The sequence below is a fragment of the Mus caroli genome, unplaced genomic scaffold (assembly GCF_978045245.1).
Source record: "Mus caroli unplaced genomic scaffold, Mus_caroli_1 scaffold_15, whole genome shotgun sequence".
NCBI lineage: Eukaryota > Metazoa > Chordata > Mammalia > Rodentia > Muridae > Mus > Mus caroli.
The window spans coordinates 16424949-16451767 of record NW_028227270.1 but is presented as its reverse complement, the minus strand read 5'-3'; the positions used below and the strand labels follow the sequence as shown (position 1 = coordinate 16451767).

General features: G+C 40.0%; 1 protein-coding gene across 2 annotated transcripts in view; it reads right to left on the bottom strand.

Annotated features, from left to right (window-relative positions):
• Positions 1-26819, bottom strand: part of Rgs7bp (regulator of G protein signaling 7 binding protein) — a 104843-nt gene that overhangs the window by 30111 nt on the left and 47913 nt on the right. For both annotated transcript variants that reach the window (XM_021180916.3, XM_029468534.2), the window contains exon 3: positions 6994-7124. In XM_021180916.3, coding sequence (XP_021036575.1) covers positions 6994-7124 — 131 coding nt within the window. The remainder of the gene's footprint in view (positions 1-6993; positions 7125-26819) is intronic.

Sequence of the window (26819 nt, the reverse complement as noted above, 5' to 3'; positions counted from 1 at the left end):
GTCAAAAAAAGCAGGGTCTTACAGTTCCCTTAGCAGCCTGATTCCACTTTCTGCTGTCAGCTCCTTTCCCACGGTGGCAGGAAGCAGGCATTAGCGGTCAGCACAGTGCATACAACCAGTAATAAGAACAGATTTCTAACCTATGTAGGTGGGAAGGGATGAGGTTGAGCGGTTTTCAGTATCAGCACAGAGACAGGATGATGTGAAGCTGTGTTCCAATTTACAACTTAAAAGTGTTAGAATATCAAAGTATGAAATGACTAAAATTATTCCCATCTGTCATCTTCCTATAGAAATGCAGCTTTTCAGAGCCACGTTCTACCTGATATAACCCAATAATGTTTATTAAATGTAGGTTTTACCTCACATAGCCGTAATTCACTTTAATTTTGTTGGCTATGAAGAAGGGAAATCATTTTAGGGATGTTTTTCTTCATTTCTTTGGCAAAAACATGATCTTGCAAAGCATAAAATATTTCCAAAAGCCTTGCGTCAATCAGACATATGAGATAGCAAAAATTTATGTACAAAGAGCATAGAATAACAAGAAGATCCGCTGGAATGCTGTTGAGACTAAGGACACAGAATCTGCTTAACTGGAGGAGGACAGTCTTCATTATTAAATGCAAGCTCACTGCGGGAGCTCTGGAATGATTTGGAGCTTACTCTTCCAGTGGGGGGCAGGGGGGAAGCCGTACTCTGAACTCCTGAAATGACCTTGTATGCCCCTTTCCTCTAAAGAGTAAATTTGTACTCTGATGACTCCATACAATAAAAAAAAAACTCGAAGTGAGATATGCAATAGTATATGGGCTTCAGGTAGAGTTAGGGGCATGCACAGACACAAGGATAAACTATATGTGCAGATTGGTATGAAAGAATTTAGTTTCAGTATTTAATCCTACCCCAACATTGGCAGGAGTCTCTTGTATAAAGCTATTTAGAAACTCAATTACAATGGCATTTTCTTCCCTTGACAGAAATGAAAAGCTGGAGAAGATGCTCAACCTTCGGCATCCTCACTGAGGGAAAAGAAAGGAGCTTACCTAAAGATTATGAAAACACTAACTTCTATTATAACTTTAAAAGAAACAAACCAAGCAGAGGTTCTGAGTAGGAAGCGAGTATGAATACTGTGAAGAGTTCCCAGAGACTCTGGGGACTACCTGATTTCTGAGAGAGAGAGAGAGAGAGAGAGAGAGAGAGAGAGAGAGAGAGAGAGAGAGAGAGAGAGAGAGAGAGAGAGAGAGAGAGAGGTGGGGTAGAGAGGAGAGGAGATAAAGTATGGTATAAGCGGGGCTGAGGCATGTCACACAGTGGTAGAGTGTTTGCATAGCTTATGAAGGCCCTGGGTTCAATACCTAATGCTGGGAAGGAGGAGGAGCATAGTAGGGAAGTATTAAGAAGCCTACTGGCAACAAAAAAAAGCTGGGCATGGTGGCGCATGCCTTTAATCCCAAGCACTCGGGAGGCAGAGGCAGGCAGATTTCTGAGTTCAAGGCCAGCCTGGTCTGCAAAGTGAGTTCCAGGACAGCCAGGGCTACACAGAGGAACCCTGTCTCGAAAAACAAAAACAAACAAAAAAAGAAGCCTACTGGGTGTTCTCTGTCTAGATCATTCCCTAGCTTGAAGCTCTAATGAGGGTACCACTGTTTGGATAAACAACATGTTTTGGAAAAGTCATCTGCCAATCTGCCATCTTACCTTCCAGAGTTAGATGAGTAAATGCTGCTTCCTTGCTGCTATGTGACATATAAATTAAATTATATGTAAAATGTAATGCATATGTATCAGTCCTGGGAAAGAAGAATGGCCTCGTGATCCTTTTCCTGTGACTTCTCAGACCTCGCCTAGAATCTGTAAGCATCGACACTCCAGTTTTTCCTTCATGGCTCCTTCAGATCTATCCATATGTCTCCTTACATATCTTGATTTGACGTTCTAGTAGAACAGAAATGTTTTCCACATTTCTTATTGCCTCTTTACTCATTCTGCAGTAAGTTTTCTCAGAATTGTCACCTCTGTCACTCTACTTATTAAATATCTATTCCAAGTTTCAGGAACATATCATATGGCCTAGCATTCTCAATTCTTCTCTTAAAGCTTAACACTCATGTGCTATAGTCTGTGAAACATTTTTTTCTTCAATTCATTTCTGGCATCTAAGGTCACTGGAGTCAATATTCCTCTTCTTAACCCATGGCACCAAGAGAGCCCACAGCAGACTTTATATGCCTATTGTGTACTGCCTAGAAGTTTTCTGGGTAGGCATAAGCTACTTCACAGCTACCAATGACTTGCAAGAAAGAACAAAACCCAGTGACATCAGCTGACATTTTCTGTGTTATTTTAGTAGCAGGAATGTGACTTCATACATAATATAAACAAGATAGGAGTCCAAAATAGCAATGTAGAATTAACTCCTTAGGTTTAACACAGGGATTAATAGAAAGAAGAAATAGAAAAGATGCATTATGTAGACATAAGACGGGAGATTTCAAAATGCTTTCTTTTTTTTTTTTTTTTTTTTTTGGTTTTTTGAGACAGGGTTTCTCTGTGTAGCCCTGGCTGTCCTGGCACTCACTTTGTAGACCAGGCTGGCCTCGAACTCAGAAATCCGCCTGCCTCTGCCTCCCGAGTGCTGGGATTAAAGGTGTGCGCCACCACGCCCAGCTCAAAATGCTTTTTTTAATGGAATCATTCCATCCCTTATTTAAATGCTGGAAGTATTTTATATTACACTCAAAAAATTTCCAAGAAACTTCTCAAATACATACTTTCATGAATATGTTTCCAGTGTTGCAATTTCTCTGGTTTAATGACATTTTTTCTTAGTTCCTAGTGACTTATCTTCAACATAGGATTTATCCAAACATATTTCTATTTTTTAAAAAAAGAATAACTGGGAATTTCTCATAAGAAGAGAATACTTCCTATAATTGCCTTAACTCTACTGGTATCAAGACAGTGCTAGCCCTTGCATGTGTGAACACGAGAGGCTTTTTAGGAAAGTGAGAACACTATGTATGTGTCATGTGAGGAAGAATGTATATCCTTCCACAAGGAGTAAACATGCATAGGCTGCTGACTACAGATGTTATCAAATCTGTATTTTATTTTTTTTATCTTTGGGTTTCTTTGTGTATGTAGCCTTAGCCTGAAACTTGCTCTGTAGACCAGGCTGGCCTAGAACTCAAAGAGATCAGCCTGCCTCTGCCTTCTGAGTGCTGGGATTAAAGGCGTGCACCACCACCACCACACCACCACCACCACCACCATCTATCCAGCCTACTCTGTATTTTAAAAGGATTAAACTCTAAGTAATAATGACTTTAGAACAATCAGAAGTCCAAGAGGAGATTTACCCTTAAATATATATATATATATATATATATATATATATATATATATATATATATATATATAAATTAAAGACACTATCTAGTGTTCTCTTTTTAGGAGTCATGCATAGACAGGCATTAGAACAGAAGATGTGGGTTTCTTTGCTTGTTTGTTTCCTATTTTCTTTCTGGGTCTAGTTTATTTTAAAAATGATGATTTCCAGCTCCATCATTTTTGTCTTCAAACAACATGACTTCATTCTTTATGACTGATCAATACATTATTGTCCATGTGTGCACCATTTCCATTATCCATTCATTGATTGATGGACACCTAAGCTGATTCTACATTCTGGTTATTCTGATCAGCATGATGGAATCTCATTGCAGTCTTAGCTTGCATTTTCTTGATTGCTTGTGATATTGAACAATTTTTCATATAGTATCCCCCCTCAAGGCCTTGCTGTGTAGACAGGATGGCCTTGACCTTGTTGTAACCTTCTGCTTCTGCCTCCTAAACATTTATGCCATTATTTGTTTTGTTTTGTTTGAGAATTTCTCATATGTGTTCCCTTCCTACCAATTCCCCCTCTATTCTTGACCACAACCTTTCCCTTACAGTCTCGTGTGATCTTCTATTAAGGCCCATGAAGTCCACCTCATGCTGCCAGAATGTTCCTGGACATAGTACAATCTGCTGGAACATGAGTGGCCTCTCGGAGGCCACAGGCTTTCCTAGCAGTCACCAATTGTCAATAACTCTTCACCTAGGGTTAGAATTCATGAGCCCTTTCTCCATTCATTCAGGGACTTGGGCTGACTTGATAGTGTGCGGGTCTTATGCATACAGTCACAGCCATTGTGAGTTGGTTCACTACTTCCATTGAATGGGTTCTGGAAAGCTAACTCAGGTAGACAGGTTTGGTAGGGATACACTGTTCTCTATTCATTGAACTATCCTGCTGCTAGTCCCTACCTGTAAATTTTAAAACAAGCTTGTTTACATTCACAGATAACCTTGCTGAGGGTTTGATAGAAATTTCATTGGCTGTAGGGATCAATTTTGGTGTTCTTTGATTTCTTCCATTTTACAATTTCAGCCACAGATCCTGGTTAAGATTTTAGATGCAGTAAATGTACAAAAAACACAATTAATGATAAACAATTGCACCACATTTGAAATTTTGGTGTCTATGTGTTCATGGCTACTGTATAGAAAGACTGCTTTTGAAGGCTAACTTTGTATTCTTTGACCCTGCTGAACACAGTCATTATTCTTAGGAGTGTTTTTGTGAACTCCTTGGGACTTAGGGGATATTCTTTTTTTCTTAGCAGCATGATGACTGTAGGTGCTAGAAGTTTTAGTGTTGTCTTAAATAAGAATGGCGAGCGGCTGTTGCTTGTAACCTCAGCACTGTAGAGACCAAGGTAAAAGGATTGCTATGAGTTCAATGCCAGCTCAAGCTACCATTCATTCATTCATTTGTAGTTCTCTGAATAGAACCTAAGGTCTAGGCAAGAGCTCTTCAACTACTGGGCTGGGCTATACTCCCAGTCTTTCTTTCCTTCTCTCTCTCTCTCTCTCTCTCTCTCTCTCTCTCTCTCTCTCTCTCTCTCTCTCATTTAATTAATTAATTAATTAATATTTAAAAATGAAAAGTCATAAAGAGAAGCTACACAGACTGACAATAGACAGGAGGTGAGGAAGAGGCCTGGGTTACATGATAGCCTACTTAAAAAGAAAATTCAATTATGAAAGGAAAAAAAACCAAGGGCTGCAAACAGGAGTGGGAGCCAATACAAGTGTAATCATGGCAGATCTGGAAAACAAGACCATCTAAAACCCAGCTGTGGTGGTTTGGGTAAGAATGGTCCCAATAGGCTCATATATTTGAGTGTGTTGTCATGTGGGAGTATTACTATTTGAAAGGATTAGGAGGTGTGGCCTTTTGGAGGAAGTGTGTCAACTGGGGGAGGACTTGGAGGTTTTAAAAGTCCATGCCAGAACGAGGGCCTCTTTCTCGCTCTCCTCTACAGATCAGGATGTAAACCTCAACTTCTCCAGTACCCTGCCTGTTATGTCTACTGCCATGCTCCCTGTCATGATGCTAATGGTGAAACTTGTAAAACTGAAAGCAAGGTCACAATGATATGCTTTTTTTATGAGAGTTGCTTTGGCCACGGTATCTCCTCACAGCAGTAGAACAATGACTACGACACCAACCTACCCAAACAGTGCAAAGAATGAATCCATGGCTCTGCGTGTGTATGTAGCCTGCTTTTTTACCATGTGTCTGAGTACTTAATTCTTTGATAAGGCATCAGGAATGTCATGAGGCTGATTTGTCCAAATGTACCCTCTGTTACTAACCATAGAAATGAAGATGTTAATCCCTGAAAGATCAGTCTTTAGAAAGACGAAGGAAAAAGAAATAATACTCATGCATTGAGAAACTCCAATCCTGTCTTGAGAACATTGCAGAAAAACTCCTGTTTTTAGTTCTGTTGTATGCATATGTACACATATGTGCATATGCAAAATTTAATTTTCACCACTAAATTATCACACCATTTTGTTGTCATCAATACTCATCTGACTTCAAATCTGTAACTGCTTCATTGACTGAGGTTTTCCCCAGGAAGCTTACTGAATTTCCTTATCTTCAAATTGAAATCATTGGCACAGATCATTTCCTGTCTCTTCTCAGTTCCCATTTTCCTGACTCAAAAGTATAGAAAGTTTACACGCAGGGGGTGTCCAAGGAATTCTTCTTTGATTGATAAGTCAAATTCGTTAGCAATGGAAGCCAGGCAGCCTTGGACTCTACTTCCTCCTATGGTGTTATATAGAGACAGGTTGGATGGAATGGAATTCAGTCCATGAACAGGCCTTAGGTGCTTAAGCCATCCAGTGCAATTCCAGCCCTCCATGACTCAAGAAAGAAGGGGTTCCTGTTAGAATGAACCCTGAGTCTTTTGTTTTATAATTGGAAGAACTTTCCCTTCTGTTATGAGTCCAAATGGTGTATGTCGACGATGACCAGGGCTGTGGTAGTCAGTTTGCTGACGTGGGGGAAGGAAACTTGAAAGGACACTCAATACCTCAAAGAGATCCCCACTTTGAATGAGAATCCTATGTATGATCAAGCCATGGGGAAGCTGAAGCTGCCAGATACTTCCATTGCTGAAGTCACTCTATTCCATTTATAGTTTAAGGCAGACAGTGCGATTCACCACACTGCTCACGCCTCCCTATAATCCATTGAGTTCCCTCCTGTTTGGAAGTCGCTGGGACACAGTCTGCAATTTACCTCCTTACAATATTTCATTTAGAGAAACTGGGCTCTTGGAGAACAGTTACTACTCTACCCAGATCTTTGCATATCTTTGCAGCCTTTGTAGATTGCAGTGAAAGTCACATTCACAAGGCAGTGAAATGATCCATGGGAGGACAATTTCTACCACGGTTTCAATCCTTATGCTTTGAGAAAGCAGTGATGTGGGCTTTTAAAAAAAATTTATTTATCAATTCACATATCCTGCCTTTTTGAAGATTTAAACTCTCCTTCTGCTTGTGTGCCTGGGCCTGTACTTGGCACAAGGTCAGCTTTGCTTACTCTTTCTCTGTTTCTGGCATCCTATCGGTGTGTACCTTTTCGATGAAACTGAAGAGATCCCAGCAGACAAATGGACTTCAGCATCTCTGTTGTGTACATCTCTAGGCAACACTGCAGCTGGATGTAAAGCCGGCAGATTTCGGGATGGATCTCACCATCTTCCGGGCTGCAGTAGAACGAAAGAGAAAAAGCTGTGGACAGTCTCAGGATTCAGTTGTCAGCCATTTGTCTCAGAGAAAATGCTCAATAAAAAATCCCTTAAAGCCTGGAGTCTGAAACACAGGGTTTCATGCTTTCAAGCAAGTATCCAACCACCCTGATGGTTCTTATGTAAGTGTCCTGAGTAACAGCTCCTCACCCTCCCTGCCTTGGCAGCGGCTTCTGCTGGGAGCTTAGAATCATAAACGCTTGAAGTAATTGAGAATATCAGACATTTTCAATTTAGCCGTAGGAAGAAATTTCTAAAATACACTTAAAGCATAATAATCTCCTAGCTTCAAAGAGGGATCGAAAACCCCTGTTTCTAGACAGACTAACATGGTCTATTCAATTAACATTTAGAAGACATCTTTAATATCAGGGGCCCAGCCAATTTTCAAATTGTTTTTTTTAATCGAGGTTTTCGTTTTAATCTGAGATATATTATTTTATTGTTTGCTGTGTCTAATTTATGAAAACCCAATTTCTTTAATGACAAAAATAAATATTTTATGAATAAAGAGAAAAGTAATAAGGTTACATTAGCTATGCTGGGCAATCTAAGGCTACATGAATTTATGTTTGAAATTATAAACTAAAGCCTGGAGTTTTTCTTTTTAAAGTTCATATGTAACTATGATAAAATCATGGAGTGACCATTTTTGGTTTTTAAAGGAGAGAATTCATATGTGGATAAAATACAAGTATTTCCTATTCAACCAGAATGGCATGTTTTGGATGATATAAACTGAAAGCATTAAGTTTACAGATCGATTTGTGGTTAAAAAAGCCTAAAGGTGAACCCTGTTAATTCCCAATGAGTTATCTTTATTTCTGTCTTTGCTCATTTAAAATGGAATGAAATCTAATTAAATACTGTAGCATTTAGGCTCGATTTCTCTGTAAAGTGGGCCAGTGGCAAACTTAAAGGGTAATTACCAGGTTAAAAAAATAGTCACTTTGTTTTTAAGTTTTGTTTTTTTTTTAAATCTTGAGCTCCAAGAACTTGACAGTGAAAATTAGTTTTCATTTTCAATACTGTCTCACCAGCGAACAAGAGTTTATCTAACCATATGGCTTATATAACTCAGAAAAATGCAAAAATCTCAGCCTCCATACCGTGACGCCTGCACAGTTATCCTGGGTCTTTCAGGGTCAGATAGAACAAACTGTGTCCCAGAACTGCTGTGCAAAATTCGGCTTTTTCTGGAAGTTAAAAACACCATCTCGCTTCTGTTTAATCTGCCTTACATGGAGTCAGCCTTGGACCAGTGTCTGAAGCAAGTGAACTCCCACAAAACCCTCAGACATCTTCCACCTTCAAGTGACCAGAGGTTTCCCCCACCCCACACCACCCCACTACATCTAAACACATACCCCCTCACACCACACACACTCACACACACACACACACACACACACACACACACACACACTTTTACATCGCCTTTAGTCGTTAGAAATTTCTCTGTGTCCCATTTCTTAATGGTGCTGCCACAGTCTGAAGAAATACCTCAATTAAACATTCCCCAAATAAAAGAAAAATGTGATCCTGGTGTGGTATCTATCGTATTCTAAAGGCAAGGCAGAAGGAGAACATTCAAAGGCAAATAGATATATTTTTTATCTTGTTTAACCATCTCAATGACATCTGCCTATTTTTATCTATTTATGACTGTGTTCATGGTGGCTCATATGCAGATAAAAAAAACAGGAAAAAAACCAAACCTTACGGTAATTCTGTCACATGCTGTGCATATTTATGACAGAGACAACTGGGCAACACAGTGTCACTCCAAGCCACAGGGTCTTCTTATATTTAAAGGAGCAAAAATGTGCCCAGGGGGGTTGTTTCCAGAAACACTATCATATCACATATCTTTTGAACCAGCACATTTTATTATTTTGCAACTAGAAAGAAAACCGACATGTTATCATCTGAAGAAAGGCAATTCAGAACAGAGAGCAGGATGTTTAAATCAAATTGTTTCCAAGGGGATCGTCTGACAGTATCTCAAGTTCATGAAGGCTTTCTAGAAACTGGGATCATTTTATGCCCTTCACAAATATTATGGGAAAGAGTTGAGCAAGTCAGGCAGAAAAACAATACCACTTGATAAAATTAACCTTTGCTAAAACTTCACTATGAATTTCTGATTTAAAAAGCATAGAAATCCTCATAATTTATCCTTGCACATCTCAGAGAATGTCCTACAAAGCAGTAGAAAAGTGAAGGCCCCGTTGTGTTGCTATTCTGCAGTGCCTAGAGCAGAGTGCATTAGGCTCTGCGTGTGAGCCATCTATTTCTTTCATTTCAGTGCCCTTAAGCATATGGCTATTGCTCTTCCTGAAAATGCACAAGAAGACAAATTATCCAGTGGTTACAATGAGACTAGTATTGCAAACAGTAAATTAAATACAGGATCAGCCACTAAACAGGCTTCCATAGCCCAGGTTGGCCTCAGACTCTCTGTCGCTAAAGCTGGCCTTGAACTCTGTACCCTTCTGCTTCTGCCTCCCTGGTGCAGGCATGACAGGCAAGCACCGGACCATCTCATTTCACGAGAAGCATGAAAGGCACTTAGGTTGTTTTCATAACGAACAAAAGTTGAATTACGGAATATGGCGGGGAATAAAATAAATAAATAAAAATAAACATACACCAACAAAAGAAAGCAAAAGCTTAAACAACAACAACAACAAAAAGCAACTCATATGCTTGAAAATTCTTAAGGCTGAATGACAAGACCTAAGGAAACATATAAAACATTAATATAAAATGGGACCTGTGGACTCCCATGAGTTACCTTGGTTGTAACTTTCCTCATATTACTCTTGCTCGCTCCAAATGACTCACTTCCTGAAATCAAACTTTCGGTCACGAGAGTCACCCCTCTGGTGATGCTCACATAATTCATCCAAAGAAACTTTATGAGTTAATGAATATACTGTAATTTTTTTTCCATACTGAGTTTAAGCCAAGAGACAAACTGACAATTTTGATTAATTGGAAGGCATCAATGTTATAGATTAAAAAAATCCCTAATAATTAGTTCCAACAAAATATCAAGAAGTCCAATTTTGGAGCTCAAGTTATACCCAGAACCATTTAAAAATAAATACCAGATTATAACTCTGCTTTCAATCAACTCCTGAGTTCACTGAAGGAAGCTTGAGTGTTCCATTCACATGAGTACTTGAAAGCAGATACCACTCAAGGCATCTTTTGAAAATGGAAACTCTCCACTGTGAAGGCCCTTGCCTTATAAATAAAAGTAACATGATGGCAACCTCCTGGAATGGCTAAAATGAAAAACATTCTGATAACCCCAAAGGTAGTGAGCAACAGCAAGGCAACAGAGACTCTGGTGTATTGTTAGTAGGAGTCAAAATGGCCCAAGTCCTTTGGAGAAAACCCTGACAATTTCTTATAAAACTAAATACACATTTATTCCATAACCTGGCAGTTCTATTCCTAAGTATTTGCCCAAGACTCATGAAAACATCCACAAACAAATCCATACAAGAATGCTTGTAGGATTTATTTGGAAGAACTCCAAACTGGAAATAGCCCAATTGTCTATCATGAGGAAAACAGTAAAAGAATATAGTATATAATATTTATAAAAGATATCATTATACGCGGCAATGAAAATTAGCTAACCCCTTGTCTTCAAAACATGAGTGTATCTTAGAAATAATATCTCGACAGAGAATCCTTACAGTAAAAAGGAAAATAAGTCTCTATTCACCTGAAGATGTAAAGTAAGAGGTAATGACATCATCCTAAAATGATGGAGGAAGGCCGGAGAAGGATCAGCAGCCCAGAGCAGGCTGAGACTCCACACCTCTAGTGTGAGAGAGATGATGTTCACATTCGACACAACCCTCTGAACGGCACACTTAATATTAGTGTATTCACTATATGCAGTCTTTACTTTCACACTGACCTGGGTAGCTCCCCAAATTCACGTTGACTTATTTAGAAGTAAAGTTGTCTGATGCTTGCAATTTCAGAAAAGCTGTATGAATTGTTAGCTGGCCAGAGGGGTGAACAGGCAGCTAGGTGTGCAATAAAGCAGTAGATACAGAATAAGATGTTAGTTGTGGGCTTTAGCTGGTGGGTGGGCACTTACTTTCCCTGTGCCCAAATAGTTACATGGTGTAAGTGAGATCAAACAACTGCGATGATCACATCTGTTGAGGTTAAGCTCAGGAGTTATGCTGGGCATTTGGGTGAGGATACATCTCAGCCCTAAATTTATCTGCTTTTTTCTTGCTGAAGTTACCAGACTTTGGTGCTTTCTGCAATCGCTAACAACTTGTGAAAAGTGAGCGAAATGTGTGTTGCCTTGGTAGCATGTCCCTCATATAATGATTTGCTCCCTGTTGTAAAGGCACAAGGGCAAACACAGGAGAGAGTTGGAGTCAGAAAACAGGTGGACGTATACCTCTGCTGTGTAGAATTTTGATCTTAGGAAGACCACGTTAATTTCTCTGAGATGGGTATCTTCACTGTGAAGCAGAGGAGTGACTGTGGAAAGCAACTCAAGGTCACTGCAAGGACCCATTGAGACCACGAGTGGGAAAACAAGTGAAGAATGAACGGTTGTCAGAAGCCGGCTGCAATCCATCTTACACCAAGGTTATGCTTACTTAACTGTACTCCTTAGTCTGTCCTCGAATAGTTTCTGTGTTCATGCAGATCCCATCCTAGGCTTTGGCTAAGGAAACGTGCCATTCGACTGAGGAGCCGTGGGGTGAGAAGGTGACCCACTGACAATCACTCAGCATGTCACAGATTTTAGTGAGGACAGATAAACACTTGGGTATCACCTGGCACAGACTGGAAGCAGAACTTCCATCAGAGCAAAGACAGCCTTTTGGAATTGCTTCTGCTTTTGATTATTAAGCCAAATAGCAGAGAACGTCTTAGGAAACTGAGTGGGAAAAGAGGAGGGGATGGGACTTTGTTTTATTTCCCAAATAGTGAGAAGACAGAATAAATGACTTAACTAAGGAGAGTGCTCTTCAGGGTGTCTCTCCAACATCCGCTTCAAGGATATGCCTTAATTTTAAACCAACTCTAACCCTAACCATCACATAGCTTAGTGATGGCTATTTCCCAAGTCTATATCATCAAAAGCTAGATAGTGAAATCACAAGAGATCAGTGTATGATCCAGTAATTATTTTAGGTTTCAAATTCTTGAAGGTAATTACAGAGTCTATCCAAGGTCACAAACACAGACTAGAAGCCAGATACCTATCCAATGACCGCATCACCTTATACACAATAGCGGTCTCCATAGAAGAGAGAAAGCCATTTACTCAGGAGGCCAGAAACAAGGCAATTCCCCACAGCAGACGGTCTGTCTCCCTTCTGCTCACAAGCTTCCTCCCGAGAATTCTTATGAACCCGTGTGTTAGGTGGAAACCTGTATTTTCCTCATGGAGTCTTTGCAAGTTTGGTGCCCCCAGGAGCTTTTGCAAAAGCAATCGAAGCATCTCCTCTCCCTTCACAGCATGTTATTACATGGGGACATATGGCTGGCTCTCTGACTTCCTCCGCAGTGAGCTGAGCCTGGATCAAGCTCTGCCCTGAAGTGATTAAAGTCAGTCATAAATGAGACTTGACTTTTAAAGGCAAGAGAGAACTTGCAGTGCAATCGCGTTATCGTCTTGGAGCAACTTGGGATCCTTTATGTAAAACACCGGGGCTCTGAGGGGAGGCACCCTGTGTAACTTCAGTCCCACCCTGCCTTCTTGTTGATTTTTGCCTCTCTTTTTGCCAGAATTTTGGCTGTTTCTTTGTGATATTTTGGAGAACTCATAAGGAATTAACGAGTAGCATCACCAAGTGTTTTGCTCATTTTTTCCATCTTAAAAGTGAAAGCTGTATTTAAAACAAGTAGCCATTACATTTTGATATTATAATACCTATGTTGAAATAAAATTAAAATATTACTATTGAACTGTATCTTGTCTCTTACTTACCATAAATTCTACCTTCATGGTAAAAACGAGAGAGTTGGGAAGTAGTGGTTCTCAGCCTTCCCAGTGCTGCAACCCTTTACACGTTACACGTTCCTCATGTTGTGGTGGCTCCCCAACCATAAAATTATTTCATTGCTACTTCACAACCGTGATTGTGCTATTGTTGTGAATTGTAATGTAAATATAGAATACACAGGATATCTGATATGTGACTCGAGGGGTCTCGACTCACTCGTTGAGAAACCACTGCTATCATGCTTCTGCTGGGCCCTCTGGGGATTTCTCCAGACCTGAGAGGTGGGGGGAGTTCACTGGCTGCACACCCCAGCTTCTGGATCTTGTTACAGGAACGTCTGTCCTGAAACTCAGGCTTACAGGCCAGGATACTCTGACGTTCACAAGACATTCTTTAGTCCTCAAAATAAAATGTGTTCCTTATTTTGTGTTGGCTGCTTTCCCTTCCCTATACCCTTTTTGGCTTGGGAGTTTCTTGGCCTCTCCATTTCCCCCTCTTATTTTCTTAGCATTTTCCCCTTTATGGTCTCTGGCAAGGAATTATATGGAGTCTGAAAATAGCTCTGTAGATCCTGGTCTTGCTAGGTCTTATAATTCTTACAGTTAGCAGATGCTTGTGACTGAGGGAATCTGATTTTGTGTTCTTAAGACTCTGTTGGAGTGGATATAGCACTGTAGATTACATGAGGAGAATGCAGCTCTTTCTCACTGAATATAGAATATAAAACCATAAATCCATATAAATAGCCAGAATTGATTTATTTTTTAAACATACACATATACTTATAAAATGTATATATAAATGTATGTACATATAAAGATATGTATATAAATGTGTATACTTATATACTTATCTAACTATAAAATATATATTTATAGAACTTCCTAAATATGTGTATACATTCACATATAGATAGGTATATACGTATATATATTTTAAGTTTATATATACATATTGATATAAATGCACATATTTTATGTTTAAATATGATTTCTTACAGTTAGGGTAGTTTTAAAGATATATACTTATGTGTTTAAATGTTGTCTTAAAAACATTTTTAAGTTAATGGGGCATTATATAGTTCCACATTATAATCCACAAAATATTATTGGATATGAAATCAAGATCTTCAACTCAGAGGCTGACTGTTTTCTCTTGATTTCAACGATACCAATATTCATCATTCTGTGTATTTCTCTGGAAAGAGTCACACTTATTAAATGGCATTATATCCAAAGTCTGGGCCCGTCTTTGCAGCGTACAATTAACTTCTACCTCAATCCACTGGGCTTTTGGAGCTAGGTATATTAGACTGTGGAGGTTTGTCTAAACAGTATGTAGGCTTCTAAGCTGGTGCTTAGTAGAGCTATGGAGCTCATTAACATTGTTCAAAACAGTGAGAAGTTCTCATGAACTCTGATACCTAGTCTGTTAATGCTACAGAGAGCTTTAGAAAAAAAAACCACAATAAACGATTTCCCATCTTAATCAATTGTGAAGTCACAAAATGGCAATCAACACTTTCATAATTAATTGTGTATCATCATGGAAGAACTAATTATCACATCTTTTTGGTTGTCTGTTCTAGTGGCCTTGTTACCTGTGAGAGATTTTACCTAGAGTGCTGGTCAGAAAGTGTGAAGAGCATTAAGAATCCACAACACATACCACATAAAGATTGAAGTATCATTTTCTAGACTCACTAAAGGATGAAATCAGAAGAGCCCATCCTAAAGGGCTTCGGATGAGCATAGAGAAGAGGAATCTGCTTTCCCCATTTAGTGATAGCAGCCCATACTTACGGCTTCTATTCTGTGCCAGAGTTCTTGCATTAATTTCTATAAAGAATGTGGAGAAAACTCAGTGAGGGCTTTTTGTTTTGTTTTGTTTTGTATTTTTTTTTAATTTTATTTTTACAGCCTCCCTCTTCTGCTTCACCTTCTACCCGGCACTGAGACATCTTTAAGAATCATACTCGGTAAGTTTCTGTGCTGACAGGTCAGTGAGGTGGCTCAGTGGTTCAATGTTCTTGCTGCCAAACCTGATAACCTGAGTTCCATCCCAGGGACCTACACAGTGGAAGAAGACAACAGACTCCCACAAATTGTCCTCTGACCTCTGCACACACTCCCCTCACCCAATATCACACATGCACACAATAAATAAATGCAATGAAATACTCTGTGGTATCACTGTGTCTTCCATGAGGCATGCGATGTTAACTTACTTTTTTTGCATAACTGTCAAAAGGTGACATTTTATGCCCAATATGGAAATATGCATTTCTGGATAGATGTGAGAGCTATTTGGTACAACAATGTAAATTCCCTAAGCAAATACAAGATGCTAGTGTCTGTATACATGGAAAATATATTCCACCATGAGCTTCTTCATTGGATTATAAAGGCCCTGGAGCTTACCTCAAGGGTCTGTAATCCAGAGCACTTACTAGAGTGTCTGCTACACCACAGATTTCAAAGAAACATTTCTCAGGTGGCGTACAAAGGTAGTGGCTAGGTGCAGTAAGGAGTCACATGTCAGTCTGATGCTATCACCTACTCAATTCTATCATTATGGATTTTTTTTTTATTGTGTACTCATCTTCTTCTTTTAAAAAAAGGAATTTGTATGTGACTTGTTTTAAAGAATGGTCTAGCATTCATAAAGCTCAGGTTAGATCCCTTGCCCTAAGTATATATACACACACACAAATTCCATTTTCATAAGGGGAAGATAAAAAGATGATTTTTTTCCACCAGTTCCAGAGTTTTCTGAGGTTTGGCGTTCCTTATCTACCACACTGGGATAACCATGCCTACTTGGGAGTATGGCAAATGGGAGAATGTTTGGAGGGCTCAGCAGACAATCAAATCCCAGTAACACACTGGTGAAAATTCCAAAACGGAGTGGATCTAGGTGCTTGTCTGTCATTCTTCTAAGGATTCGATGCAGAGACTATGCAGTCTGTAATGTTCCAGACTGGCTGGAACAAACATTGCTTTGTTTGTCCGGCCCTGCTCGACTTCCTGTTTCCGAATCCACATTAGACACTCAGCTGGTGTAGACAACCATTAGGTAGAAGCATACTTTGAAGTTGATGTTTCTTCTTCATCTTTTTTTTTTTTCAAGGCTAACAATGTTAGGTGGCAGCAAAGAGCTACAGCTAACATCAGCTCCAAGATCGAGAGGGTAGATGAGAAACGGTTTACAGTGTGCTGTGTGTGTTGCTAGGGCAGCTTGTTCGGGTGAGCTGTGCCAAGGGCATTTGCTCTTCATAACTTTTCAATTTATGGTGGGTTTATAAAGATGTATCCCCATTGCAAGTTGACAGCCATCTGTGAGAAACAGGCTTCCAGAAGAGCTCAATACATAGAAATAGTGCAGTCAAATTTCCTAGATAAAACATCTTTCCTTGATATGAAATAAAATTGGAGATCTAGAAATGGTAATTATTTAAGGATGTATAAAAATTTCACAACAATCTGTGCTTTCCCAATAAATTATGAATCATGCCGAAGTAATTGTTTAAAAGCTTCAAAGGCTCTTGAGCTAAATCGTGAATCTGAATAGTGAAATAAGCCATATAACTGAGGGACAGCCAAGGAAAACCCTATCTATGTCTAAGAAGAAAAAGAAACAATGTTTATCAGTGAATGAAGAAGTACCTACTTTAAAGAAAAACAAATAAAGGTCTTTGAAGCTGAATGCCTGTCTTCAGCAGCTCTGTAAATAGCGCTAAGGGAGATACACCCATGATGGCTACAAACTGGCTGTTCCATTGCAGTGCTTTGGGGCCAGAACTGCACAACAGCCTGATGCCATTCCTCAGCCTCTCACTTTAAACTGACCTTTACAACTTCATCTGTTTTAATTCTCTACTTTGAAGTTGAAAGATGAGGGAATGAGCTCATTTGACTATGGTTGCTCCACCAAGACATCAGTGTGGGTGTTCTGATGCCCTTTGGGTGGGGTGCAGGGTAGAAGGCTCTTTGAGGTAGAAATGGAGATCAGACAGACACACAGTTGAAGGAGAAACAGCCCGGAATATTTGGAACCACAGACACAAGCTTGAGGCTCTGCCTGCATCAGAGTAACTAACTCCATAAAAGATACCAAGGAAACATTTCAGGCTTGTCTTTGCAATTCCAAAAATCCCACTTAGTTTCAAAGTAAACACATTTGGAAGAAAGAATGTATCGGCTTGCTAAATGTCCAGGGATAGGTCCACAGAAAAGAGGCAGAGGAGAAGAAAGGAAGGCAGGTTAACCAGCAAGCCTGTATGTGGGGCAGGGAAGTAGGCAACATTCACACAAACCACTGGACTCAAAACCCATGGAACAATAAAAAAGAGGACAATTTCAAACTTGAAAACTGTCCATCACAAATAGAATAGAAACTCTTCAAAGCAGAAGCATATTTCTAGGACATCTGTATCTTTAACAAAGCCACTGTTGAAAACCATACAGAGCTGGGTGGTCTACAAAAGTGAGTCCATGGGATCTGCATAGTGTCTTCCCAGAGGCCTCAAGGGGTAGCTGGTGAAAGAAAGTGACAGTAACTTGAATGCCAGGGAGGGATGTGGGTCTACTGTGGTCAGTCATGGCTCTTGGGGTAGAGGCAACAAAAGACAGCCTAGTTTGCAGTCTCTTCAGCAGACCCAAGTGGTCTGGAGTACTTCAAATACCTCAGCAACACCATCATACCTATTTTTTAACTTTATTGAAAAGACTCTGATGAAAAACTGTGTGGGACCTATGGGAGCATAGGCAAATCAAAATGAACAAGGGAAGAATTCCCAGAAGGCAATTCTGCCCATTAGTCTAGCTGTGCTTGCACTTGTATTACAGGGTCTCTCTTACTTAATAATGGATTCAGATTACATATGGTGGGTTTCTCATGACTCGTTTTGAAGCACTCTTAAGAGTTCATGAAAATTGTCATTACCTGAGGTCTTTTGATTTAATGATAGGGTGTTCTAGACCCTTCTCTAAGACAAATCAATTTTTGGGGGAGCATTTATAAAAGTGTGAAGTTCTTCCTTCCTTTCTTGATGCGACATCATTTTACTGACAGAAAATTTTCAGCTAACTAGCTCCACCACGGAGTTTGATGTACAATTTTCCTTTCTTTTCTAAGGATAAGATGTAGTGCTCCATAGGCATCCCTGCCAACAGTTAGCTCAAGAACAGAAATAGCTCTTCACCCAGACAGACACAGGGGCATGAGGAGGGAGCTAGCGGCAAATGTTTAGGTCAGTGTCTACAGTGGAGAAAGGCATGGCTTTTGATTTTCAGTGCATTATATGTTATGCAAGCCCATAATGTTATTAGCACTCAGCTTGAAAAACAAAACAAAAGTCAAAAGGGGGGGGGAGTTTCCCAGATGAAGGACTTGGGATAGGATTCTATTTTCTTACTTTTTGGTAATCTCTTCGTCGTTAGCAAAACACAATATAATGTTTATTTTTTTCTACCATATCATTATTAAATCCCTAAACAGTTTGGCTCAAAAGTCAGTTTTACTCCAAGTATCTCTACTTCCCCATGTAGAGTATGTGAAAAATAATATTTTCTGCTCACATGTCTGATGTAAGAGGCTCACCAGGCTAATGCACACTGTTGTGTGTTAAGAGACTGGGAGATACTACCGAAAAGATGGGGTGCTCCACTCTGCAGAAATCTCCCCAGCCTAAGCAGAGCCATGAGAAAGAGAAAAGGACACAATGATATTGGAGAGAGAAGGCTCCTTTCTTCTGTCTGGGTCCTGTTCTGCACACTGGCACACAAGTACATTGAAAGGGGGAAAGCCTTGCTGCAGCTTTTCCTCAAAGAAGGGATACAGCATAATGTTCACTTCTTACCATTCAGCTAGGAATGTGGGAATTCTCTGCACATCGAGAGCAAGATGTACTGAAGATGATTTGTGAAACGTTGCAGAAGCAACAAGCGAAACAAATACATTAAGGAAAGCATAGACATGTTGGTGGCTAGTGGACCAGTTGGGTATGTAGAGTCAGGGTTTTTCAAATGTAACAGAAACAGCATCCAACTTTTATAGTCCACATGGCCCTATCCAAAAATTTAAACCTGCACTTTTAACATACACAATAGGGTTGTTAGTCATGATATACTTTAAATTCATAAAAATAGAATTTTAGAAACGAATATGAAATATGACGTTATACCGCTTTCTACCAGATCATCTTGCCTATGTCCCTTTGAAGTCCAAAGGCTTTGGCTGGAGGCTCTCAAGCTTCTGCGTCCATTTAATCATCAGGAGGGCTTATCAAGACATACAGTGCTAGCTCATCTTCCTGGGTTTTGGGGTGCAGATTGATTATTTAATCTCTATTAAAGTCCCAGTTTATTTAGAACTCATAATTGGAGAAGCTTTGGGTTAACTTACTATAACCATACCCTTGGCAGACACATTAAACTGAAATGCAAATTGGATAGGATTAAAATTTGATGTTATAAATAAGAATTTCATGGTATTTGTGCACGTGGACATACATGTTCATTCAGATGCACATGTGTGCACATGAAAGCTAGGGGGGTCTATATTGGTTATCTTCCTCTACCACATTATACCTTACTTTTCTGAGACAGAATCTCTCACTGAGCCTGGAGCCCAATGATTCTGCTAAGCTAGCAGGCTCCAGGAATCTACCTAGCTCTGTTATTTTTAATGGTGGACTGGAGTTCCATACACCATGTACCCTTAAGCTTCAGTGTGTGTGTGTGTGTGTGTGTGTGTGTGTGTGCGCGCGCGTGCACGTGCATCTATGTTGGAGATCTAAACTCAGGCCCTCAGATTTGCATGCAACCATTTTACTACTAATGAGTCATCTCCCCAGTGGATTTTTTTAAAAATTAATATAAAATTAAAGTCATAGTAAACTTTCTGGTAGGGCAATAGTATGAGATTAATGTTCTTACACAAGAGACTTTATTTATATATACTAGAACTCAAGTGTGTCAGATCACGATGCCCGAAATATGCAAATTGCTTCCAGTATATCTCTGCCCAACCAGTTCTCTAAAAGGGCATCTTTTCATTCTAGGATAGGGATGGGGGTTGAAGTGGGGGTGGGGAGGGGATTGCTTTCATCATTTTCAATTGACAAATTGTTTTTTTAAAAAATCTGAAGTATATGCTTAATTTGTATAAATAACAAGCAACTGAAGGTGTATCGCAGTGAGACAAACAGCAGTCAACCAACAAACATGCAAACAAACAGCTCCAGAGGGAGGCTCAGGGCTTTGTGTAATTAATTACTTGGGTAGAGCTTGTTTTACCTGTTCTGGCCTCTTCCATGAGACTCTCTTTCCCTCTTCCTTCTAATTTCTCCCATCACTCTTCTTTCCTCCTGCAGCCTCTGTCATTCTGGCCTGTTCTTTTAATTTCCTACTTATCAATGTTAGGATATCAGTCTCCAAAACAACATGGCAGTTATTTATGGTTAGAAGGGGACTACAGAGGATCAGAAGGTACCAGGCATCCAAGAGGAAGAAGCAGTGATGTTGGCATGCAGTGGTGAAGTAGGTATATAAAGCAGAGGACCATAGAGATCCAATGCATCACAGAGACTCTTCAAGCTTGTTCCATTCAGCAGAGGATGCTGTGAACATGCAAGAGTGTTCCAAGTGAACACAGGGAGAGAAAAATGATTTCAGATGTCATCTGGGGCACACATTACAGAAATCTTAGAAGTAGATCCAAATCCACACCTCAACTCAAAGTTAAGCAGATGGAGGACTATAGGAGGCTCCAGGATCACAGTGATACGACATCCCACATGACAAGCACTGCTGAGAAGCCAAGAGTTTCTTGGCAGATGATTGCAAGCCCCCTGAAGACTGTGCACTCAGATAGCAAGTCTTATGTGGTTTGCACTTGCAGCTTTTACTGGGGGAAGCTTTCATCCTAATTAAAAAAAAAGTCTTTTTTTTTTAAAGTTTTGCTTTCGTTTGTTGTCCTTGAACGCATGTCAAAATCATAGTAATATGAACTGACACTGTGATGTCAATCAAAGAAAAATGCAGCTAGATCCACTTGACAAATGAGTATAGGTAACTCGAAGAGCTGTGGTGGCAAGATGACTGGAAAGTGTCAGCATCCTTGGCAAGGGCAAGAGCCACAAAAACAGAGGCAATCTGCCTCCTGCTTGAAACAAATCATTTTCAGGGGTGTTCATTTGGAAGCAACTGGGAATGGCAGAGGGCACACAAAGGCACATTCTGGCTCATACTACAAAAATCCCAGAGATTCACATAGCCGGTGTGCCCACAGCTGACAGAAATGCTAAGGATTTCAGACTCCAGTGTCAGCTGCAGCTTGCAGTTTCCTTGAAAAGGTGTAAAGATAGCTGCTGTCTGTTTTGTTGTTGTTGTTGTTCTTGTTGTTGTTGTTGTTTTTTCAAGGTAAAACTCCTGGCTGCATTTTCTGCACTGCTGAGAACACTTGTACCAGGGTGGAGAATCACCATTCAGCAGAGAGTAGCAGGGAATTTGGAAAAGATGATCCATGCAGGAAGTGAAAGAGACAATAGCAAGAAACCTTGCCAACAATACACAGCATTGGGAATAGATCTTCGCGAAGAAGCTTGACTACATTGTTAGCAGCAGAGGTTTGCATGTGCTGGCTACTGGCTACAGTGAAGTATCTTGCAAAATGCAGTCCATTCTAAGAATTTAGAGTTCCTATTTAATTTCTAAGTTGTGTACACTTTATGGTATATGCTTGTCTATGTGCCTGTGTGTATGTGAGCATGTGTGTGTGTTTGTAGGTGTACACATACATGTCATAATGTGTAGGTTGAAAGGACGTATTTGGAGAGTCAGGTCTCTCCTTCCACTATATGGGCCCCAGGAATTAAAGTCAGGCCACCAAGCTTGGTGACAAGTGCCTTTATCTGGTAATCAGTCACACTACTTCAGATTTCTATTTAACTTCAACACTACAATTACTCTCTCTTTCTCTCTCTCTCTCTCTCTCTCTCTCTCTCTCTCTCTCTCTCTCTCTCTCTCCCCCTCTCTTTCTCTAGTACAGTTCTACTTTTAAAGATTATCATTTCTTTTCTGGGTTGACTATTTAAGTTCAAGCATCAGTCTGGACTTAAACCACCATTTCCAAAATACAAGTAAGCAAAATATCGAGCAATGCCCACAACTTCCTTTCATCCTGTTAAGAATTACAAAACACAGTCTCTTCTGCAACTCAAACACAGTCTAATTAAACATACAAATCTTGAAGTGCTTTTTCCCCCCTTATTACTCTATTTTGCTTTTCATACACAGAAACATACAAAGATTTTTTTTAAGGTCAAGTACACAGTGTTCTACCAGAAGGGAATAACGCCAAATAAAAATAATAGTGGGGACGAAGGAAAATAAGCACTCAGTCTCCATGGAGCCAAGGGGAAGACGTAGCAGACAAAGAGTAGGAAGTTGTAGGACCATTTCCCAAGGCCCAAGTATAATTGCATTTGTTTTGACCTTTGAAGATGAGAAAATGGTATTATGGCAACATTGAAATCATTTTTAAAAGAAAAACAAATTAGTTCGGCTCCCCCTGCTAAACTATCATAATCATTCAGAATCTAAGCACATGAACATTTTCTTTCATTTAATTAAGGTCATTGTAGGCCAATTTTTTTGGAGCAGGGAGGCATAGAAATTGTTTTTGTCTTACTTCTCAGTATACCAGAATCACTTTCCATTTTAAATTATTTCAATGAGGCAATGTAGAACAAAGGTATAATCAGGAACACCACAGGATAAGAACCGTGAAATACTAGTACATTAAAAATTCTCAACCTCTAGTTGTCAGGAATATGCAAATTTAATTAAGTGCGATATATCATTTCATACCCACAGGACTAGAAGAAGATTAAGTAGTGGATCTGTAAGTGAAAATGAAGGAACGTGCCTATCATTGGGAAGCTAACTTACCACAATGGTTGGAGGCCCTGTTGAAGTCTCTAGAAGACTGAGAATAGTATATACTCAGAACATTTCAGTTCGGCTCCTCTGTCCACTCCCAGAAGCACAGTTCAGCACATTTCCACAGTAAGGGTGAAATTTTTCTTTTGTGCCCAGCAGGTTGTTAGGCACTATGATGCTCTGAACCCTCAAAATAGCTAGTGTGAGACAGGAACCAAGTTTTCTCTTTTAATTCTGTAAACTCAACTTTCAACGTCTTTAGCAGCCCATGTGTACAAACATATGAAAATACCCATTTCTCCTGTACCATATCCATTTGCCTGGTGTTTCCCTCTTCTTATTTTCCCTTTTATTTCAAACCTTCCATCTTACAGTTTTCTTTCTGAAGGTAAAATGCAGCTTTAGTTAAGATCAGTATGCCCAAGCACAGAAAAACTCAACTATTTAAAGTGACATAAAATACACACACTGGATGGAACAGGGAAAAGACAGTTTGCTTCGTTCACCAGCAACGCTCAATCGGAAGATGCTGCAAGGGTTCTTAAGCATTTACTGAGTGCCTGGTGTCTAATAAATAGGTCATTGTCATCTGACTTTTGTTCTGTCATGGTAACACTTGCGTTCAACTTCATGGCCATTGCTGCTCAGGTGTAGTCTTCTCTCTCTAGCTTTGGTAAATGCCTTAGGAATCTTTTCATGTCAGTATAATTATCTTCTTACCCTCTCTTTTAATATTTTTTTTACATTTATCTTTGTTGTATTATTAGCATTTTCTTTAGCTCCATATTCCAGTTTATTCTACTTGGCTGTGTATAATCCGCCCATTAGTCTTTAATCTTACTGATCACTTTTCTTTTTTTGCCACTCTCGAAACTTATTTGAGTCCTTTTTCAAGTATGCTTTGTATTTCTACATACACCATTTGGACTCATTTTCAACCCATCTCCTGTGTCTTTAATAATTTAAGATATGTTTCCTTTAGGTTGTTAACAAGTGATGGTATTAGCAGATGCTCTCAGAAGATTAAATCTTCCTGCTTGTCTTGTAAGGTTTCTTTTTTTTCTTTTTCTTGCCTTTGCTAGATTCTTCCCCTGTGTGTTTCAAGATTCTGTCTCTGTCTTCTTCTCACACCCCGTGCGACTTTATTTGCAGGTTGCTGAGGTGTGCTGCTTTCAGACTACGACAATTGTGATTATCTTTCCTTCTTCCCTCTGTCTGTCCATCCATCCATCCATCCGTCCATCTGTCTGTCTCTCATTTGAGTCTAGATTTTACTAAGTAGCCCAGAGAGACCTTGAATTTGTAATCCTCCCATCTCTACCTCCAACTGATGAGATGCTAGGTGTACACTTTCATATCTGGATTTATTATAGTTTCCGAGGAGGCAGAATCAAGACACACACTCTAGCTTTTGTAAACATCTTAAGAATATGCTGAACACAGAAGTGGATGCTCACAATCAGCTATTGGATTGGATCACAGGGCCCCTAATGGAGGAGCTAGAGAAAGTACCCAAGGAGCTAAAGGGATCTGCAACCCTATAGGTGGAACAACATTATGAATTAACCAGTACCCCGGAGCTCTTGACTCTAGCTGCATATGTATCAAAAGATGGCCTAGTCGGCCATCACTGGAAAGAGAGGCCCATTGGTCTTGCAAACTTTATATGCCCCAGTACAGGGGAACGCCAGGGCCAAAAAGTGGGAGTGGGTGGGTAGGGGAGTGGCGGGGGGAGAATATGGGGGACTTTTGGGATAGCATAGGAAATGTAAATGAGGAAAATACGTAATAAAAAATATTTTAAAAAAAAGAATATGCTGGATCTTCTCATGTCAGTGTGAATGTCTTCTTACCCTCTCTTTTGAATTTTTGTACTTTCTATGCATTTATCTTTTTTTATGTGAGCATTTTCTTTAGATCCATCTTTCAGGGCTATGTATAATTCATCCATTAGATTTTAATTTTGGGAAGGCAGAGGCAGGTGGATTTCTGAGTTCGAGGCCAGCCTGGTCTACAAAGTGAGTTCCAGGACAGCCAGGGCTACACAGAAAAACCCTGTCCCAAAAAACAAAAAAAAACAAAAAAAGATTTTAATTTTGATGATCACTTTTTTTTTTTTGGCCACTTTTTACTCTTTCCCACCCTGTGCTTTCTTTTCACTCAGCATGTAGCACTTTAAAGGTCCTGATTTTTGAGTCAGAATCTTTTTAATATATATTTTTGGTAGTAAGAGAATTACATCATTCCCCTTGCTCCAACTACACTGCCCTAATCAGTGGATCTAGCACAGTCCTTTCAGGAGCTAGGCATCATACCACCATCCTTCTGTCCCTCCCTCCCCCTCCAGCCCCTTCTTCTCTTATCTCAGAAAGGGCCTCACCATGTAGCTCAGGCAGCCCTTGAACTCACGAAACCTCCTGTCCCACTTCCAGAGTTCTGAGGTCACAAGTGTGTGCCTCACACTTGATTCTTTTAAGTTTGGGTTTGAGGGCTATGCTTACTTTTCTACGTACTTTTTATGACTCACATTATTAGATTATTTTAATTTTCTGAAAAGAAGGCTAGTAATCTTATATCTTATTGTGTAGACTGTGTTGTAAATTGAAAAGTGAAGTGGGGGCCTGGCATGGTGGGCACACACCTTTAATCCCAGCACTTGGGAGGCAGAGGCAGAGGCAGAGGCAGAGGCAGAGGCAGAGGCAGAGGCAGAGGCAGAGGCAGAGGCAGAGGCAGAGGCAGAGGCAGAGGCAGAGGCAGAGGCAGAGGCAGAGGCAGAGGCAGAGGCAGAGGCAGAGGCAGAGGCAGAGGCAGAGGCAGAGGCAGAGGCAGAGGCAGAGGCAGAGGCAGAGGCAGAGGCAGAGGCAGAGGCAGAGGCAGAGGCAGAGGCAGAGGCAGAGGCAGAGGCAGGCGGTTTCTGAGTTCGAGGCCAGCTGGGTCTACAAAGTGGGTTCCAGGACAGCCAGGGCTATAGAGAAACCCTGACTCGAAAAACAAAAACAAAAACAAAAACGAGAACGAGGAGGAGGAGGAGAAGGAGAAGGAGAAGAAGAAGGAGAAGAAGAAGAAGAAGGAGAAGAAAGGTGAAGCATCTGAGATTGGGATAAATCTCAGGAGACACAGTTAATTAGTAAGACCATGACTGTAAGAACATTGACCTTGGACTCAGGCCTTTGCTCCTACAGAACTCTTCAGCTATCAGAAGAATAGTGGGTAACATTTTGAGCAAAAATAAAGGATGGAAGGGATAATTAATACCTAGTTATATGAAAGGTTAACCATAAAACCCACAGAAGACAGATTAAAAGCAAGAACACCAGAGTTTCATTCATCAAGGCTGACACTGAATGTGCAGCAGGTTGAAGGTATGAGACCAACATCACTTCTTCTATGAAGCCATTATGAATGATAGAAAAAGAGGAGTCCTGACCTTTTAAAAAACTTGTATGGATCACACTATTAGAGAAGAACATTATGTTCTTGGTCTGTCTGAACATCCACTATTGCATCCTTTTATTTCAGAACAGAACCCAAGGCCCTTAAACTGACCAAATGCCCAATAGATGCCACAGAAAGAAAATAAGCAATGTTTAAAAGTCCAGAAAACCATAATCTAAGTTTTGTCCAGGTGTTAGTTGATGTCACAAACATCATTCCAAATTGTGCTGTACTAGGTCATGCCATTGCATCGTGTACAGTTGTGATTATAA